We start from the raw sequence: 20,313 nt of genomic DNA, 5'->3' as shown, positions 1-20,313 counted from the left end.
AAATTTGGTCGGAAGCTCACTCTGACCTGGGCTGGCTTCAAACTCATGACCTTTCGAGCAGTAGTGGTCTTATGGTCATGTTCTAGAGGCATTCTCTCCTGATGTTTCGCCTGCATCTATGGCAAGCATCCTCAGAGGTTGTGAGGTCTCAGAGGTTCTCAGGATTGAAAAATGTTGACAACACACACACACACACAATCATTTGTATATGAATGCTAGAGGTCTTGACAAACACTAAAATGGCCCTTTATATTTTCAGTCATCTATATCTTTGTTCTGAAATGTAAGCTGGTATATTAGAATCACATCTGGTTTTATGGCTTACCAAGAACATCTTGGGAAAAGGAGAACTGTACTTGGTAATACAAAGCAAAAATTAGTTCGTTTTTGGCTCTTGCCCAAGTCATAATCTATTTGTAGTGCTTGGGACAGGGTTATTTTTCTAAAGATTTCAATATCCAGACTGCACAAGAATGCACAGCCACTGGCAAGTTCTGGGATTTGTAGTTCCACAATGGCAATTACTGCAGAGTGACTTTTAAGACCAGGTTTTGCCTGGTCTTAAAAGGGCTCTCCAAGGTCCTGATGCCATTTCAGCACCTGGGACAACTCCATTAAGCCTGAGGCAAAACTCCACTAAGTTACAGAAATATGATCTAACAGCCATCTTGGCATAGAACAATATATACTGTATTTCCTCAAATCTAATGCTCACCTTCTTTGACCAAATTACCTTCCCAAAATTAGGGTGCGCATTAGATTTGTGTAATATGGTAAATGCTTTTTTGGATTTCAGGGTTCATGGTGCATTAGACTCGAGTAAATATGGGGACTTCTTTGTGCATTTCCAATTTAGGGCTCAATGATTTGGATAATGAGCTTCATTTAGGGTGTTCCTTTGGTCGGCTTTGGTTCTTTCCCCATTAACTCACTGGGATTCGCTAGGTTTCTTGGCTACTAGGAAAAGTGTGTCTTTGGCATCACACATCGACGGGCGAGAGGTCAACTCAAGACCCTGAGACCACAGGACTTCAAAACCAGCCCCTTTCACAGCTTCTCTGATCATTTCTGGCGTCAGGTAAAGGCAACTGAACTTATGTGGGCCAACTACGTAGTAGGTTCCCTCCACAGCCACCACAAAGATGAGGTGGCCCCCAGGTTTGACCAAGGAGCCCACATTCTTCATAGCTGAACAGTAAGCAGGAAGATCATTGCAAGCCGATTCCAGGCAGTAAGAGGAGATGACGCAGTCGACTGGCTTTAGCACCAAAGGATCCAAGGGATTGGCCAAGGTCACGTCGCACGGCAGAACCTGCTTGATGGTCCTCCTGAGCTTCTCTTCCTTTTCCTTCCACTTCTCCCTACAAGGAACGAACAGGGGAGAATGACCATAAACAATCATGGAGGCATCTCTTTCCTCTTGGAAGCATCAAGTTAAAATGAAGTGGCTGTTTGCAATACATTAGGTAAGCACGCTTTATATCTCATATCTCAACAAGCAGAGCAGATGTGAAAAGGTGAAATAGGCACAGGACCTACATTGGAAAATCCTCGGGAAAGGTTGGAAGCAACACATCAAAAGCCCAGCTGAAAGACAAAACTTAGGGATCGGCTAGAGTGCAGATGCACACGAGCTTAAATGTTCACTAGTGAGTTATGCAGATGGCCGAAATGTTCACTAGTGAGTTATGCAGATGGTATCATCTGCATATATGTTAGATATGCAGATGATACCGCATTGATGGCCAAAAGCAAGGAGGAGTTGAGGAGCCTGCAAATCAAGCTGAAAGAAGAAAGTGGAAAAGCAGGGTTGCAGTTAAACATTAAAAAATTAAGATCATGGTAACCATAGACGGAGAAAACGTGGAGGCAGGGACAGACTTTGTATTTCTCGATGCAAAGATGACTGCAGACTGCAGGAAATCAGAAGATGCTTACTTCTTGGGAGGAGAGCAAGGACCCATCTTAACAAAATAGTGAAGAGTAGAGACATCACACTAGCAACGAAGATCTGCATAGTCAAACAATGGTATTCCCCGTAGTCACTAACGGATGTGAGAGCAGGACCATAAGGAAGGCTGAGCAAAGGAAGAGAGATGCTTTGGAACTGCGGTGCTGGAGGAAAGTTCTGAGAGTATCTTGGACCGCGAGAAGATCCAACCAGTCCATACTTGGAAATAAAGCCCGACTGCTCATTGGAGGGAAGGATATTACAGTCACATCCACAGTTGCGTTTGGTGGGGACGAGAGACAGGGACTTTTCTGAAGCATTTTGGCCACATAATGAGAAGACAAGAAAGCTTAGAGAAGATAATAATGCTGAGGAAAATGGAAGGAAAAAGGAAGAGGGGCCGACCAAGGACAAGGTGGATGGATGGTACCCTTGAAGTGACTGGCTTGACCTTGAAGGAGCTGTGGGGTGGTGATGGTCGACAGGGAGCTCCGGCATGGGCTGGTCAATGAGGTCACAAAGAGTCGGAAGTGACTGAATGAATAAACAACACAGTGAGTTAAATGTAAAGTAGCAAGTTGTGGGTAAATGCTCAGAGCTGGTGGCAGAAGCTGCAAGGAAATCCGGCAAGTCTTGTGTCATCTTTCGGTCTAAGAAATTGTTAGACATTTATGGACTTCAACCACATCCTATTGACCTTCAGAACACTCAAAACTCTTTCAGTCAATACTTATGGGCTTAGGAACCATGGCACCCTCCAGACATTGTTGGACAGAAAGTCCCAGAAACCATAGCCAATGCGAAATGAAGTTCTGATACATTGCAGAGGGCTCACAGATCCCATTCTCTTCTTATTAATGGATGGAAATGGAAACACAGCCAACCATTAGATACCAATCTGTACCTGTCCCCCTCTAGCTGGCAGACGTATTTCACCATGGGGGTCCAGTCGAGGGCTTCTGGGTCCTTCTTCAGCCACTTCTGGATCTCCACCCGGTTCTGCTCAAGTAAATCAGTGACGATGATCTCCCTGAAGAACTCACATGGAGAGAGCAGTTGGTAGATGGAGGGACCACTGCCCATGTCAATCAGGGTGTCTCCTCGGATGCCATCTGTGTTTCAAAGAAAACATGAAATGTCCCTGTATTTGTCTTAGGATATTTGCATGTACACATATAAGCATCTTCTGTCAGATTGCCCCCACCCACCCTCCCTTTTATCCTGAGACACAGAAGGGCTTTGAGGACGGCGGGGGAAGAAATCCCAGGAGCGGCAAGTCTATGTGGGGATAGGCTCTCAGGTCCCAGGTTTATTTGCCCCTCTTTTTAACCCCGCATTTTGGCGTTGTCTGGAAGCGTCCCTGAGGTCCCGGGTTTGTTTATCTCACATATTAATCCCACGTTTTGGCACTGTCTGGCAGCTCCCTCTGATGCTCCCCCACATTTCCTTCTGCCCTAGGCAATGGATCTAGGTTCCTTGCCATGGGGAGGCACTGGGCCTCTTGGCTTCTCTGCTCTGAGACCAGAAGAGACACTCACCCACAAAGAAGGTCTTGTGGAACATTTCCTGGATGACCGCATTCAATGGCATGTAGACATTGAAAAAACCCTTTGGATCAAAATGTTGCCTGTATGCCTCTTTTCCAGTGAAGACCCCTTCCATGCTGCCTGCGATTGAGAGAAACACCCAGGTGACTTTGGCTCCCTTGGCTTCCCAATTTAAAGATCCCAAGGTGTGACTTGTTACCTTGGGAGGCCCATTAAGTGTTCTTTCTTATCCTATAGAAAACTTGTTTCAGACACATGCCTTCCAATAATCATCCTCTGGGCACTCTGATAAGACAGTGCCGTGCTCCAAGGCCATATTTAGTTGCCCAACCCACAAAAAAGCTGGCTTGTTAGTTTGGTATTATTTCTTGCAACACCACACATTCACCCTTTTGTAAAGAAGGAGAGACACCCAAGGGACTTTGGCCCCTTGACTTCCCCACTTAGATCCCCCTGAGACATTTCTAACTACTCCAACATAGTGAGTCTTTATTTTTGTTTATTCTATAAATCCAGCTGCAATAAAGTGATCCCATCTCATTTTATTTGAGGCTGGGGCATTTATTTATTTATTTATAGTATTTACTTATTTATTTATAGTATTTATATTCCACCCTTCCCACCCCGCAGGGGACTCTGGGCTGATTACAATGTACATATACAGGCAAACATTCAATGCCTTAGACCAGTAGTTCCCAACCTTCCTAATGCCGTGACCCCTTAATGCAGTTCTTCATGTTGTGGTGACCCCCCAACCAAATTTGGCACAATTATCCGATACACCCAAATTTGAATACTGGTGGGGTTGAGGGGGATTGGTTTTGTCATTTGGGAGTTGTAGGTAAAGGTTTTCCCCTGACATTATGTCCAGTCATGTCTGACTTGGGTGTGGTGCTTATAATAACTCTCTTCAATGGCCGTCCGGGCAAGGGGTAAAACAAACCCACCACTGCCCCACCAATTATAATAACTAGGCAGATGGCAAACCGATCAATCCCACCATCTAACCCCAATTATAAAGGCAGGCTTTTTGGCCAAACAATATGACTGGACAGGGGGCAAACAGATCCCACAAACTGTCCTTCCTTTAATAAAGAATACACCACTAACATAGCACTTAAGGAGATATCTCTCTATTTAAACCTTCGCTGCCACCATAAGAATAAATGACCAGGAACCCTCTAGTTATTTAAGATGTTAAAAAGGTTGTTTAAAACACCACCAAGTACTGTCTTTTAAAAGGCTTCTTTGAAGGGAAACAGGCGAGGTTGATTTAAAAAAGAAAGAGGGATTAAATCCACAAATGGCACGAGACTCAGGCTTAAGGTTATAAAAATAACAAGAAACGTTTATTGAATAGAGGTTACAGAATAAAAGTGAATGCAGGTTCATAAGCTTGGCTGTTACAATTAAAGTGTTCTTGTTCTTAGAAGCGTAACGGTTGCATGAGAGAATGGTTCTATTCTTTGTTACAGTTCCTATACAAAACCCAGCTATTTCTTCTCTAAAAATAGCTGTAACCAGTCTGCCACAGCCTATTTTGCTGTGCAAACTTCAGGCAAGCTGCCTTTTCCTAACAGGAACTCCTAAAAGCCTTCTATAATCTTGCTCTAACATCAACCAGAACTGAACTGAACTCCCTAAAAACAGCTTCTTACTTTCCCTCCAACAGTCTAACTCCGCCCCCCTTTAACAAACCAATCCTGGCTGTTGCTGGGCTGGCTCAGGCCTAGGCCACTCCCCCTCTCTGAACTGGAGTCTTCCCTAAACTAAGATGGCTCCTGCTGCCCTCTGCCAGGCCTTCTAAGCTGAAACTACCTAGCCTGTCTCTTCTAGGCCCTGCCACCCTGGCTGGCAAGGTAAGGGATCTTCACAGTGCTCATCTCCATGTCTAAGCCGAAGAGCCAGCGTTGTCCATAGACACCTCCAAGGTCATGTGGCCAGCATAACTGCAGGGAGCACCGTTACCTTCCCACCAGAGCAGTACCTATTGATCTACTCACATTTGCATGTTTTTGAACTGCTAAGTTGGCAGAACTGGGGCTGACAGTGGAAGCTCATGCCGCTTCCTGGATTTGAACCTGCACCCTTTTGGTCAACAAGCTCAGCAGCTCAGCAGTAAATGTTGTTGGGATTTATCGTTAACCTAGAATCAAAGAGCGTTTTGAACTCCACCAACGATGTAATTGGAACAAACTTGGCACACAGATATCCTTTGACCAACAGAAAATACTGGAAGGGTTTGGTGGCCATTGACCTTGAGTTTTGGCACGCAAAGGAGCCCCCGGCTGCCTTGCGTCCTTGTGGGCGGGGCCTAAGGAGGCGGCCTCGCAACCCCTCCGAAATGGCCAAACGACCCCCCGGAGGGTCGCGACCCCCAGGTTGAGAACTGCTGCCTTAGACACACAACACATTAGACAGACAGTCAGAGGCTATTTAACATTCCAATTTTTTCTAGCCAACAGGAGAGCTGTTGCTTCACTGTCCATCTGTGACACTGATGAAGTACTTCCTCATTCTCTGCATGCTCACTGATCTTTATGGCCTCATAAATTAGTTAAATTAGCCCCCCCACAAAGTGGTACCTAAATATCCTACTTGACAGATAACAACTGTCTTTCGGGCTGCAAATGTCGACAACAAGCTACCTAAATTTGGTCGGAAGCTCACTCTGACCTGGGCTGGCTTCAAACTCAGGACTTTTCGAGCAGTAGTGGTCTTATGGCCATGTTCTAGAGGCATTCTCTCCTGATGTTTCGCCTGCATCTATGGCAAGCATCCTCAGAGGTTGTGAGGTCTCAGAGGTTCTGAGGATGCTTGCCATAGATGCAGGCGAAACGTCGGGAGGGAATGTGTCTAGAACATGCTCATATAGCTCAAAAAACCCTCCAACAACCTAGTGATTCCAGCCATGAAAGCCTTTGACAATACAAGAAATATATTTCTGTGTTGTCAAAGGTTTTCATGGCAGGAATCACTGGGTTGCTGTGAGGTTTCCACGCTGCCTGGCCATGTTCCTGAAGCATTCTCTCCTGCTGTTTCACCTGCATCCATGGCAGGCATCCTCAGAGGTTGAGAGGTCTGTTGGAAACTTGGCAAGTGAGGTTTATATATCTGTGAAATGTCCAGGGTGGGAGAAAAAATTCTTGTCAGCTTGCAAAATTCACACCTACCTCAAGCAGATAAGAGTTCTTTCTCCCACCCTGGACATCATGCCACAGATACATACACCCCACTTGCCTAGTTTCCAAGAGATCCTGAGACTCAAGTCCAGTCGATGTAATGGAAGCATCATGACTCACCGCTTCCAAAGAAGGCCCAACTCTCGGCAGGCAAGGTCATGCTCACAATATTTTGGGACCAGCACGGAGTAGAATTGATAGATTCCCTAGCAAAGGGGACCACGATCACTGGGGCACTGCTGTGGAAACTGTGGGAGGCCTTCAAAACCAAGAGACAATGTGGCATGCTCACCAAAGGTGTCTTCTGCCCTTTGCAAGACAATGCACCATTTCACAACTTACCTGTTGCCCAAATGGAAGAAGCATGCTCTGGTGGCTTTGAAATTCTAACACATCCCCCTGATTTACCCGACCTTGCGCCATTGGACTCCTACCTCTTTCCAACAAGGAAGTTAGGTTTGAAGGCCAAGCATTTCATAGGTGATGAGACTCCGATTTCCAAAGTCACAAAGTGGATTTTGGAGCAACCTGTCAACTTCTGCAAGTGAGGTGTTTACAGTTGCTTAAAAAGGTGGGAGAAGTGTGTGTTCCCAGGTGGCACCCACGGAAAGAAGGACTCAGAACTGGGCCAGGTTTCATTACTCCCAGTACACAGGAAGTGGGTCGGGGACAATTTTTAATGAGCACTCCTCGTGAGTAGAAACATCCAAGTGACTTTGGCCCCTTTGCTTCCCCACTTAAAGGCCCCTGAGGCATGATTAGCTAACTTGGGAGATCCATTAAGCACCCCTGTTTTGATGTATAGAAAACTTACTTTAGCCACATTCCTTCCAAAAATAATCTTCCAGCTCCTGGATGGGATGATGAACCCACAGGAAAGCAGGCTCACCAACTTCACATCCTTTCCTGACGTTGCTGCCTATGTATACCGCTTTATACATACAGTCCTAAATATTGAGTCATGTTTTTAGCTTATTCTATAAATCCAGCTGCAATAAAGTGATCTCAGCTCATTGATTTGAGGCTGAGGTGACTCCTGGTCCCTTCCCAAACTGGACCAGCATTCTGCTTTTCAATGGGCAACAGTTCTGTAGGCTCTCTTTCAGAGGAGGGAATTGGCCAAACCACCTCTGAGGATCCCTTCCCTGGGAAAACTCATTGAAATGCATGGAGTCTCCATATGTTAAGAGATGACTTGAAGGCACATGGACATGAGCACCAGAAAGACCATCACGACACAAGATGTATCTATTGTATGTTTAATCAACATTGAAAACTTCCAGGGATGTTTAGGCAGCATGTGCTTGATTCTGCATCCACAAATGATGCTTCGGGGCACATTTTTAATATTCCACACCCAACATTGTCATTCATTTCATGAAACACCACCCACAATTTACTGAATACAAGGTAGACATGAAGAAGACATCTCGAACATCACATGCATGCAAAACTAAGCAGGTATATCTCTATATAGATATCACACATCTCAATCATGATGCAGTTGCACTGCCTTGTCATACATGAATTGAAAAAAGTTGACAAGACACACACACACACACACACACACACAATCATTTGAATATAAATGCTAGAGGTCTTGACAAACACTAAAAATGGCCCTTTATATTTTCAGTCATTATCTTTGTACTGAAATGTAAGCTGATATTATTAGAATCACATCTGGTTTTATGGCTTACCAAGAACACCTTGGGAAAAGGAGAACTGTACTTGGTAATACAAAGCAAAACTTAGTTCGTTTTTGGCTCTTGGCCAAGTCAAAATCTATTTGCAGTGCTTGGGACAGGGTTACTTTTCTAAAGATTCCAATATCCAGACTGCACCAGAATGCACAGCCACTGGCATGTTGTGGGATTTGTAGTTCCACAATGGCAATTACTACACAGTGACTGGAGGTTCCCAAGTCAGGAGGCCAGGGCATCCCTTCCAGGTTTTGCCTGGTCTTAAAAGAGCTCTCCAAGGTCCTGGGGCCATTTTCAGCACCTGGGACAACTCCATTAAGTCTGAGGCAAAACTTCACTAAGTTACAGAAATATGATCTATCAGCCATCTTGGCATAGAACAATATACTGTATTTATTCAAATCTAATGCTCACCTTCTTTGACCAAATTACCTTCCCCAAATTAGGGTGCACATTAGATTTGTGTAATATGATAAATGCTTTTTTGGGTTTCAGGGTTCTGAAAATGGCACATTAGACTTGAGTAAATATGGGGTCTTCTTTGTGCGTTTCCGATCTAGAACTCAATGGTCTGGAGAATGAGCATCATTTATGCTGTTCCTCTGGTCGGCTCTGGTTCTTTCCCCATTAACTCACTGGGTTTCGCTAGGTTTCTTGGCTACTAGGAAAATTGTGTCTTTGGCATCACACACCGACACAGGAGTGAGCAACCCAAGGCTTTGAGACCACAGGATTTCAAAGCCGGCCCCTTTCACAGCATCTCTGATCATTTCTGGCGTCAGGCAAAGGCAACTGAACTTATGTGGGCCAACCATGTAGTAGGTTATCTCCACATTCACCACAAAGATGAGGTGGCCCCCAGGTTTGACCAAGGAGCCCACATTCTTCACAGCTGAACAGTAAGCAGGAAGATCTTTGCAAACTGAATCCAGGCAGAAAGAAGAGATGAGGCAGTCGACTGGCTGGAGCACCAAAGGATCCAAGGGATTGGCCAGGGTCACATCGCACGGCAGGACCTGCTTGATGGTCCTCCTGAGCTTCTCTTCCTTTTCCTTCCACTTCTCCCTATAAGGAACGAAAGGGGCAGAATCACAATAAACAACCATGGAGGCATCTCTTTCCTCTTGGAAGCATCAAGTTAAAATGAAGTGGCTGTTTGCAATACATTAGGTAAGCACACTTAATATCCCATACCTCAACAAGCAGAGCAGGCATGAAAAGGCGAAATTGGCCCAGGACCTACATTGGGAAATCCTTGGGAAAGGCTGGAAGGAACACATCAAAAGCCCAACTAAAAGACAAGCCTTACGGATCGGCTAGAGTGCAGGTGCACACTAGCTAAAATGTTCACTAGTGAGTTAAACTTTAGATATGCAGATGATACCACTTTGGTGGCCGAAAGCAAGGAGGAGCTGAGGAGCCTGCAAATCAAGCTGAAAGAAGAAAGTGCAAAAGCTGGGTTGCAGTTAAACATAAATAGGCCAAGATCATGGTAACCAGACTGATTGATACCTGACAAATAGAGGGAGAAAACGTGGAGGCCGTGATAGACTTTGTATTTCTAGGTGCAAAGATGACTGCAGATGCAGATTGTGGCCAGGAAATCAGAAGATCCTTACTTCTTGACAAAATAGTGAAGAGTGGAGACATCACACTGGCAACGAAGATCTGCATAGTCAAACAATGGTATTCCCTGTAGTAACCTACGGATGTGAGAGCAGGACCATAAGGAAGGCCGAGTGAAAGAAGATGGATGCTTTGGAACTGTGGTGCTGGAGAAAAGTTCTGAGAGTGCCTTGTACTGCCAGAAGATCCAACCAGGAAATAAAGCCCGACTGCTCATTGGAGGGAAGGATACTAGAGTCACGCCCACAGTTGCGTTTGGTGGGGACGAGAGACAGGGCCCTTTATGAAACATTTTGGCCACATAATAAGAAGACAAGAAAGCTTAGAGAAGACAATGATGGTGGGAAAATGGAAGGAAAAAGGAAGAGGGGCCGACCAAGGACAAGGTGGGTGAATGGTACCCTTGAAGTGACTGGCTTGACCTTGAAGGAGCTGGGGGTGGTGACGGTCGACAGGGAGCTCTGGCATGGGCTGGTCCATGAGGTCACAAAGAGTTGGAAGTGACTGAATGAATAAACAACACAGTGAGTTAAATGTAAAGTAGCAAGTTGTGGGTAAATGCTCAGAGCTGGAGGCAGAGTCTGCAGGGAAATCAAGTCTTGTGTCATCTTTCTGTCTAAGAAATTGTTAGACATTTATGGACTTCAACCACATCCTACTGATCTTCAAAACAATCAAAACTCTTTCAGTCAATACTTATGAGCTTAGGAAACATGGCACCCTCCAGACATTGTTGGACAGAAAGTCCCAGAAACCATAGCCAATGCAAAATGAAGTTCTGATACATTGCAAAGGGCTCACAGATCCCCTTCTCTTCTTATTAATGGATGGAAATGGAAACATAGCCAACCATTAGATACCAATCTGTACCTGTCCCCCTCCAGCTGGCAGACGTATTTCACCATGGGGGTCCAGTTGAGCGCTTCCGGGTCCTTTTTCAGCCACTTCTGTATCTCTGCCCGGTTCTGCTCAAGTAAATCCGTGGCAATGATCTCCCTGAAGAACTCACATGGAGAGAGCAGTTGGTAGATGGAGGGGCCGCTCCCGATGTCAATCAGGGTGTCGCCTCGAATGCCATCTGTGTGTCATAGAAAACATGAAATCCCCCTGTATTTGTATTAGGATATTCGCATGTACGCATATAAGCATCTTCTGTCAGATGGCCCCCATCCACCCTCCCTTTTATCCTGAGATACAGAAGGCTTTGAGGACGCCGGGGGAAGAAAGCCCAGGAGCGGCAAGCCTATGTGGGGATAGGCTCTCACGCCCCAGGTATATTTACCACTCTTTTTAACCCCGCATTTTGGCGCTGTCTGGAAGCGTCCCTGAGGTCCCGGGTTTGTTTATCTCACATATTAATCCCACGTTTTGGCACTGTCTGGCAGCTCCCTCTGATGCTCCCCCACATTTCCTTCTGCCCTAGGCAATGGATCTAGGTTCCTTGACATGGGGAGGCACTGGGCCTCTTGGCTTCTCTCCTCTGAGACAAGAAGAGACACTCACCCACAAAGAAGGTCTTGTGGAACATTTCCTGGATGACTGCACACAATGGCGGGTAGACATTGAAAAAACCCTTTGGATCAAAATGTTGCCTGTATGCCTCTTTTCCAGTGAAGACCCCTTCCATGCTGCCTGCGACTGAGAGAAACACCCAGGTGACTTTGGCTCCCTTGGCTTCCCAATTTAAAGATCCCAAGGTGTGACTTGTTAACCTTGGGAGGCCCATTAAGTGTTCCTTCTTATCCTATAGAAAACTTGTTTCAGACACATGCCTTCCAATAATCATCCTCTGGGCACTCTGATAAGACAGTGCCGTGCTCCAAGGCCATATTTAGTTGCCCAACCCACAAAAAAGCTGGCTTGTTAGTTTGGTATTATTTCTTGCAACACCACACATTCACCCTTTTGTAAAGAAGGAGAGACACCCAAGGGACTTTGGCCCCTTGACTTCCCCACTTAGATCCCCCTGAGACATTTCTAACTACTCCAACATAGTGAGTCTTTATTTTTGTTTATTCTATAAATCCAGCTGCAATAAAGTGATCCCATCTCATTTTATTTGAGGCTGGGGCATTTATTTATTTATTTATAGTATTTACTTATTTATTTATAGTATTTATATTCCACCCTTCCCACCCCGCAGGGGACTCTGGGCTGATTACAATGTACATATACAGGCAAACATTCAATGCCTTAGACCAGTAGTTCCCAACCTTCCTAATGCCGTGACCCCTTAATGCAGTTCTTCATGTTGTGGTGACCCCCCAACCAAATTTGGCACAATTATCCGATACACCCAAATTTGAATACTGGTGGGGTTGAGGGGGATTGGTTTTGTCATTTGGGAGTTGTAGGTAAAGGTTTTCCCCTGACATTATGTCCAGTCATGTCTGACTTGGGTGTGGTGCTTATAATAACTCTCTTCAATGGCCGTCCGGGCAAGGGGTAAAACAAACCCACCACTGCCCCACCAATTATAATAACTAGGCAGATGGCAAACCGATCAATCCCACCATCTAACCCCAATTATAAAGGCAGGCTTTTTGGCCAAACAATATGACTGGACAGGGGGCAAACAGATCCCACAAACTGTCCTTCCTTTAATAAAGAATACACCACTAACATAGCACTTAAGGAGATATCTCTCTATTTAAACCTTCGCTGCCACCATAAGAATAAATGACCAGGAACCCTCTAGTTATTTAAGATGTTAAAAAGGTTGTTTAAAACACCACCAAGTACTGTCTTTTAAAAGGCTTCTTTGAAGGGAAACAGGCGAGGTTGATTTAAAAAAGAAAGAGGGATTAAATCCACAAATGGCACGAGACTCAGGCTTAAGGTTATAAAAATAACAAGAAACGTTTATTGAATAGAGGTTACAGAATAAAAGTGAATGCAGGTTCATAAGCTTGGCTGTTACAATTAAAGTGTTCTTGTTCTTAGAAGCGTAACGGTTGCATGAGAGAATGGTTCTATTCTTTGTTACAGTTCCTATACAAAACCCAGCTATTTCTTCTCTAAAAATAGCTGTAACCAGTCTGCCACAGCCTATTTTGCTGTGCAAACTTCAGGCAAGCTGCCTTTTCCTAACAGGAACTCCTAAAAGCCTTCTATAATCTTGCTCTAACATCAACCAGAACTGAACTGAACTCCCTAAAAACAGCTTCTTACTTTCCCTCCAACAGTCTAACTCCGCCCCCCTTTAACAAACCAATCCTGGCTGTTGCTGGGCTGGCTCAGGCCTAGGCCACTCCCCCTCTCTGAACTGGAGTCTTCCCTAAACTAAGATGGCTCCTGCTGCCCTCTGCCAGGCCTTCTAAGCTGAAACTACCTAGCCTGTCTCTTCTAGGCCCTGCCACCCTGGCTGGCAAGGTAAGGGATCTTCACAGTGCTCATCTCCATGTCTAAGCCGAAGAGCCAGCGTTGTCCATAGACACCTCCAAGGTCATGTGGCCAGCATAACTGCAGGGAGCACCGTTACCTTCCCACCAGAGCAGTACCTATTGATCTACTCACATTTGCATGTTTTTGAACTGCTAAGTTGGCAGAACTGGGGCTGACAGTGGAAGCTCATGCCGCTTCCTGGATTTGAACATGCGCCCTTTCAGTCAACAAGCTCAGCAGCTCAGCAGTAAATGTTGTTGGGATTTATCGTTAACCTAGAATCAAAGAGCGTTTTGAACTCCACCAACGATGTAATTGAAACAAACTTGGCACACAGATATCCCTTGACCAACAGAAAATACTGGAAGGGTTTGGTGGCCATTGACCTTGAGTTTTGGCATGCAAAGGAGCCCCCGGCTGCCTTGCGGCCTTGTGGGCGGGGCCTAAGGAGGCGGCCTCTCAACCCCTCCAAAATGGCCAAACGACCCCCCGGAGGGTCGCGACCCCCAGGTTGACAACTGCTGCCTTAGACACACAACACATATAGACAGAGAGTCAGAGGCTATTTAACATTCCAACTTTTTCTAGCCACCAGGAGAGCTGTTGCTTCACTGTCCATCTGTGACACTGATGAAGTACTTCCTCATTCTCTGCATGCTCACTGATCTTTATGGCCTCATAAATTAGTTAAATTAGCCTCCCCACAAAGTGGTACCTAAATATCCTACTTGACAGATGCAACTGTCTTTCGGGCTGCAAAGGTCGACAACAAGCTACCTAAATTTGGTCGGAAGCTCACTCTGACCTGGGCTGGTTTCAAACTCATGACCTTTTGATCAGTAGTGATCTTATGGCCATGTTCTAGAGGCATTTTCTCCTGATGTTTCGCCTGCATCTATGGCAAGCATCCTCAGAGGTTGTGAGGTCTCAGAGGTTCTGAGGATGCTTGCCATAGATGCAGGCGAAACGTCAGGAGGGAATACATCTAGAACATGCTCATATAGCTCAAAAAAACCTCCAACAACCTAGTGATTCCAGCCATGAAAGCCTTTGACAATACAAGAAATATATTTCTGTGTTGTCAAAGGTTTTCATGGCAGGAATCACTGGGTTGCTGTGAGTTTTCCACGCTGCCTGGCCATGTTCCTGAAGCATTCTCTCCTGCTGTTTCACCTGCATCCATGGCAGGCATCCTCAGAGGTTGAGAGGTCTGTTGGAAACTTGGCAAGTGAGGTTTATATATCTGTGAAATGTCCAGGGTGGGAGAAAAAATTCTTGTCAGCTTGCAAAATTCACACCTACCTCAAGCAGATAAGAGTTCTTTCTCCCACCCTGGACATCATGCCACAGATACATACACCCCACTTGCCTAGTTTCCAAGAGATCCTGAGACTCAAGTCCAGTCGATGTAATGGAAGCATCCTGACTCACCGCTTCCAAAGAAGGCCCAACTCTCGGCAGGCAAGGTCATGCTCACAATATTTTGGGACCAGCACGGAGTAGAATTGATAGATTCCCTAGCAAAGGGGACCACGATCACTGGGGCACTGCTGTGGAAACTGTGGGAGGCCTTCAAAACCAAGAGACAATGTGGCATGCTCACCAAAGGTGTCTTCTGCCCTTTGCAAGACAATGCACCATTTCACAACTCACCTGTTGCCCAAATGGAAGAAGCATGTCTGGTGGCTTTGAAATTCTACCGCATTCCCCCTGATTTACCCAACCTTGCGCCATTGGACTCCCACCTCTTTCCAACAAGGAAGTTAGCTTTGAAGGCCAAGCATTTCTCAGGTGATGAGACTATGATTTCCAAAGTCACAAAGTGGATTTTGGAGCAACCTGTCGACTTCTGCAAGTGAGGTGTTTAAATTGCTTAAAAAGGTGGGAGAAGTGTGTGTTCCCAGGTGGGACCCATGGAGAGAAGTACTCAGAACTAGGGCAGGTTTCATTGCTCCCAGTACACAGGAAGTGGGTCAGGGAAATTTTTAATGAGCACTCCTTGTGAGTAGAAACATCCAAGTGACTTTGGCCCCTTTGCTTCCCCACTTAAAGGCCCCTGAGGCATGATTAGCTAACTTCGGAGATCCATTAAGCACCCCTGTTTTGATGTATAGAAGACTTACTTTAGCCACATTCCTTCCAAAAATAATCTTCCAGCTCCTGGATGGGATGATGAACCCACAGGAAAGCAGGCTCACCAACTTCACATCCTTTCCTGACGTTGCTGCCCATGTATACCCCTTTATAAATACAGTCCGAAATATCGATTCATGTTTTTAGCTTATTCTATAAATCCAGCTGCAATAACATGATGTCAGCTCATTGATTTGAGGCTTGGGTGACTTCTGGTCCCTTCCCAAACTGGAGCAGCATTATGCTTTTCAATGGGCAACAGTTCTGTAAGCTCTCTTTCAGAGGAGGGAATTGGCCAAACCACCTCTGAGGATCCCTTGCCTGAGAAAACTCATTGAAATGCATGGAGTCTCCATATGTTAAGAGATGACTTGAAGGCACATGGACATGAGCACCAGAAAGACCACCACGACACAAGACGTATCTATTGTATGTTTAATCAACATTGAACGCTTCCCGAGATGTTTAGGCAGCATGTGCTTGATTCTGCATCCACAAATGATGCTTCGGGGCACATTTTTAATATCCAGCACCCAACTTTCTCATCGATTCCATGAAACACCACCCACAATTCACCAAATACAAGGTAGACATGAAGAAGACATCTCTAACATCACATGCATACAAAACTAAGCAGGTATATCTCTATATAGATATCACACATCTCAGTCATGATGCAGTTGCACTGCCTTGTCATACATGAATTGAAAAAAGTTGACAAGACACACACACACACACACACACACACAATCATTTGAATATAAATGCTAGAGGTCTTGACAAACACTAAAAATGGCCCTTTATATTTTCAGTCATTATCTTTGTTCTGAAATGTAAGCTGATATTATTAGAATCACATCTGGTTTTATGGCTTAGCAAGAACATCTTGGGAAAAGGAGAACTGTACTTGGTAATACAAAGCAAAACTTAGTTCGTTTTTGGCTCTTTGCCAAGTCAAAATCTATTTGTAGTGCTTGGGACAGGGTTACTTTTCTAAAGATTCCAATATCCAGACTGCACAAGAATGCACAGCCACTGGCATGTTGTGGGATTTGTAGTTCCAAAATGGCAATTACTACACAGTGACTGGTGGTTCCCAAGTCAGGAGGCCAGGGCATCCCTTCCAGGTTTTGCCTGGTCTTAAAAGAGCTCTCCAAGGTCCTGGGGCCATTTCAGCACCTGGGACAACTCCATTAAGCCTGAGGCAAAACTTCACTAAGTTACAGAAATATGATCTATCAGCCATCTTGGCATAGAACAATATACTGTATTTATTCAAATCTAATGCTCACCTTCGTTGACCAAATTACCTTCCCCAAATTAGGGTGCACATTAGATTTGTGTAATATGATAAATGCTTTTTTGGGTTTCAGGGTTCTGAAAATGGCACATTAGACTTGAGTAAATATGGGGTCTACTTTGTGCGTTTCCGATCTAGAGCTCAAAGGTCTGGAGAATGAGCTTCATTTAGGGTGTTCCTTTGGTCGGCTTTGGTTCTTTCCCCACTAACTCACTGGGATTCGCTAGGTTTCTTGGCCACTAGGAAAATTGTATCTTTGGCATCACACACCGACACAGGAGTGAGCAACCCAAGGCTTTGAGACCACAGGATTTCAAAGCCGGCCCCTTTCACAGCATCTCTGATCATTTCTGGCGTCAGGCAAAGGCAACTGAACTTATGTGGGCCAACCATGTAGTAGGTTATCTCCACATTCACCACAAAGATGAGGTGGCCCCCAGGTTTGACCAAGGAGCCCACATTCTTCACAGCTGAACAGTAAGCAGGAAGATCTTTGCAAACTGAATCCAGGCAGAACGAAGAGATGAGGCAGTCGACTGGCTGGAGCACCAAAGGATTCAAGGGATTGGCCAGGGTCACGTCGCACGGCAGGACTTGCTTGATGGTCCTCCTGAGCTTCTCTTCCTTTTCCTTCCACTTCTCCCTACAAGGAACAAAAAGGGAGAATGACCATAAACAATCATGGAGGCATCTCTTTCCTCTTGGAAGCATCAAGTTAAAATGAAGTGGCTGTTTGCAATACATTAGGTAAGCACGCTTAATATCTCATACCTCAACAAGCAGAGCAGGCGTGAAAAGGTGAAATTGGCACAGGACCTACATTGGGAAATCTTTGGGAAAGGTTGGAAGGAACACATCAAATGCCCAGCTGAAAGACAAGCCTTAGGGATCGGCTAGAGTGCAGATGCACACGAGCTTAAATGTTCACTAGTGAGTTAAACCTTAGATATGCAGATGATACCACTTTGGTGGCCGAAAGCAAGGAGGAACTGAGGAGCCTTCTAATCAAGCTGAAAGAAGAAAGTGCAAAAGCTGGGTTGCAGTTAAACATAAAAAAAATCAAGATCATGGCAACCAGACTGATTGATACCTGACAAATAGAGGGAGAAAACGTGGAGGCAGGGACAGACTTTGTATTTCTAGGTGCAAAGATTACTGCAGAGTGCAGCCAGGAAATCAGAAGATGCTTACTTCTTGGGAAGAGAGCAAGGACCCATCTCGACAAAATAGTGTAGAGTAGAGACCACACACTGGCAACGAAGATCCGCATAGTCAAACAATGGTATTCCCCGTAGTAACCTACGGATGTGAGAGCAGGACCATAAGGAAGGCCGAGTGAAGGAAGATAGATGCTTTGGAACTGTGGTGCTGGAGAAAAGTTCTGAGAGTGCCTTGTACTGCCAGAAGATCCAACCAGTCCATACTTCAGGAAATAAAGCCCAACTGCTCATTGGAGGGAAGGATACTAGAGTCGCGCCCACAGTTGCGTTTGGTGGGGATGAGAGACAGGGCCCTTTATGAAACATTTTGGCCACATAATAAGAAGACAAGAAAGCTTAGAGAAGACAATGATGGTGGGAAAATGGAAGGAAAAAGGAAGAGGGGCCGACCAAGGACAAGGTGGGTGAATGGTACCCTTGAAGTGACTGGCTTGACCTTGAAGGAGCTGGGGGTGGTGACGGTCGACAGGGAGCTCTGGCATGGGCTGGTCCATGAGGTCACAAAGAGTTGGAAGTGACTGAATGAATAAACAACACAGTGAGTTAAATGTAAAGTAGCAAGTTGTGGGTAAATGCTCAGAGCTGGAGGCAGAGTCTGCAGGGAAATCAAGTCTTGTGTCATCTTTCTGTCTAAGAAATTGTTAGACATTTATGGACTTCAACCACATCCTACTGATCTTCAAAACAATCAAAACTCTTTCAGTCAATACTTATGGGCTTAGGAAACATGGCACCCTCCAGACATTGTTGGACAGAAAGTCCCAGAAACCATAGCCCTGATACATTGCGAAGGGCTCACAGATCCCCTTCTCTTCTTATTAATGGATGGAAATGGAAACATAGCCAACCATCAGATACCAATCTGTACCTGTCCCCCTCCAGCTGGCAGACGTATTTCACCAGAGGGGTCCAGTTGAGGGCTTCCGGGTCCTTCTTTAGCCACTTCTGTATCTCCGCCCGGTTCTGCTCAAGGAAATCAGTGGCAATGATCTCCCTGAAGGACTCACATGCAGAGAGCAGTTGATAGATGCAGGGACCGCTGCCGATGTCAATCAGGGTGTCTCCTCGGATGCCGTCTGTGTTTGAAAGAAAACATGAAATCCCCCTGTATTTTTATTAGGATATTCGCATGTACACATATAAGCATCTTCCGTCAGATAGCCCCCACCCACCCTCCATTTTATCGTAGAGACACAGAAGGGCTTTGAGGACAGCAGGAGAAGAAAGCCCAGGAGTGGCAAGTCTATGTGGGAATATGCTTTGAGGTCCCAGGTTTATTTGTCCCTCTTTTTAACCCCGCATTTTGGCGCTGTCTGGAAGCATCCCTGAGGTCCCAGGTTTGTTTATCTCGCATATTAATCCCACGTTTTGGCACTGTCTGGCAGCTCCCTCTGATGCTCCCCCACATTGCCTTCCCTGTTTTGGTCATTTTCTCTTCTGCCCAAGGCTATGGATCCATGTTCCTTGACATGTGGAGACACTGGGCCTCTTGGCTTCTCCGCTCTGAGACAAGAAGAGACACTCACCAACAAAGAAGGCCTTGTGGAACATTTCCTGGATGCCCGCACAGAATGACTTGTAGAGATTGAAATATTCCTTTGGATCAAAATGTTGCCTGTATGCCTCTTTTCCAGTGAAGAAACCTTCCATGCTGCCTGCGATTGAGAGAAACACCCAAGTGACTTTGGCTCCCTTGGCTTCCCAATTTAAAGACCCCAAAGGTGTGGCTTGTTAACCTTGAGAGGCCCATTAAGTGTTCCTTCTTATCCTATAGAAAACGTGTTCCAGCCGCATGCCTTCCAATAATCATCCTCTGGGCACCATGATAGGACAATGCCGTGCTCCAAGGCCATATTTAGTAGCCCAACCCACAAAAAAGCTGGCTTGTAAGTTTGGTATTATTTCTTGCCACACCACACATTCACACCTTTGTAAATAAGTAGAGAGACCTGAGTGACTTTGGACTCTTGACTTACCCACTTGAATCCCCCTGAGACATGGTTTGCTAACTTGGGAGGCCCATTAAGCATTCTTCAGCTGCATTCCTTCAAATAATAACCCGCCGGCATCCAGATGGATTGATGAATCTGCGGGAGAGCAGGCTCACCATCTTAGCATTCTCTCCTGACATTGCTGCCCATTAGGGCTGGGCGGTTTCATTTCGTTAATTCGTAATTCGTTAAAAATTCGTTATTTTTTTGATAACGAAGCGATAACGAACCATTCTGGAGCAACTTAAAAACGAAACGAATTTTTAAATTCGTTTC

The 20,313-nt window shown here is 45.4% G+C and overlaps 3 protein-coding genes across 3 annotated transcripts; all 3 read right to left on the bottom strand.

The window, feature by feature from the left end:
* Nucleotides 1-928: 928 nt before the first annotated feature.
* Nucleotides 929-3,613, bottom strand: LOC137097503 (nicotinamide N-methyltransferase-like). The gene is made up of 3 exons (XM_067470612.1): nucleotides 3,490-3,613; nucleotides 2,856-3,063; nucleotides 929-1,361 (listed from the first exon to the last, which is right to left on the bottom strand). The coding sequence occupies exons 1-3, from the start codon at nucleotides 3,611-3,613 to the stop codon at nucleotides 929-931; spliced, it is 765 nt and encodes a 254-aa protein (XP_067326713.1).
* A 5,402-nt stretch (nucleotides 3,614-9,015) lies between these two features.
* Nucleotides 9,016-11,636, bottom strand: LOC137097502 (nicotinamide N-methyltransferase-like). The gene is made up of 3 exons (XM_067470611.1): nucleotides 11,513-11,636; nucleotides 10,880-11,087; nucleotides 9,016-9,448 (listed from the first exon to the last, which is right to left on the bottom strand). The coding sequence occupies exons 1-3, from the start codon at nucleotides 11,634-11,636 to the stop codon at nucleotides 9,016-9,018; spliced, it is 765 nt and encodes a 254-aa protein (XP_067326712.1).
* Nucleotides 11,637-17,015: 5,379 nt separating this feature from the next.
* Nucleotides 17,016-19,696, bottom strand: LOC132782743 (nicotinamide N-methyltransferase-like). The gene is made up of 3 exons (XM_060787643.2): nucleotides 19,573-19,696; nucleotides 18,915-19,122; nucleotides 17,016-17,469 (listed from the first exon to the last, which is right to left on the bottom strand). The coding sequence occupies exons 1-3, from the start codon at nucleotides 19,694-19,696 to the stop codon at nucleotides 17,037-17,039; spliced, it is 765 nt and encodes a 254-aa protein (XP_060643626.2). The 3' UTR covers nucleotides 17,016-17,036.
* Between the last annotated feature and the right edge of the window lie 617 nt (nucleotides 19,697-20,313).

The sequence above is a fragment of the Anolis sagrei genome, chromosome 7 (genome assembly GCF_037176765.1).
Source record: "Anolis sagrei isolate rAnoSag1 chromosome 7, rAnoSag1.mat, whole genome shotgun sequence".
In the NCBI taxonomy this organism is placed as follows: domain Eukaryota; kingdom Metazoa; phylum Chordata; class Lepidosauria; order Squamata; family Dactyloidae; genus Anolis; species Anolis sagrei.
The sequence above is the reverse complement of the archived record's forward strand: the minus strand, read 5'-3'. Positions and strand labels throughout refer to the sequence as shown.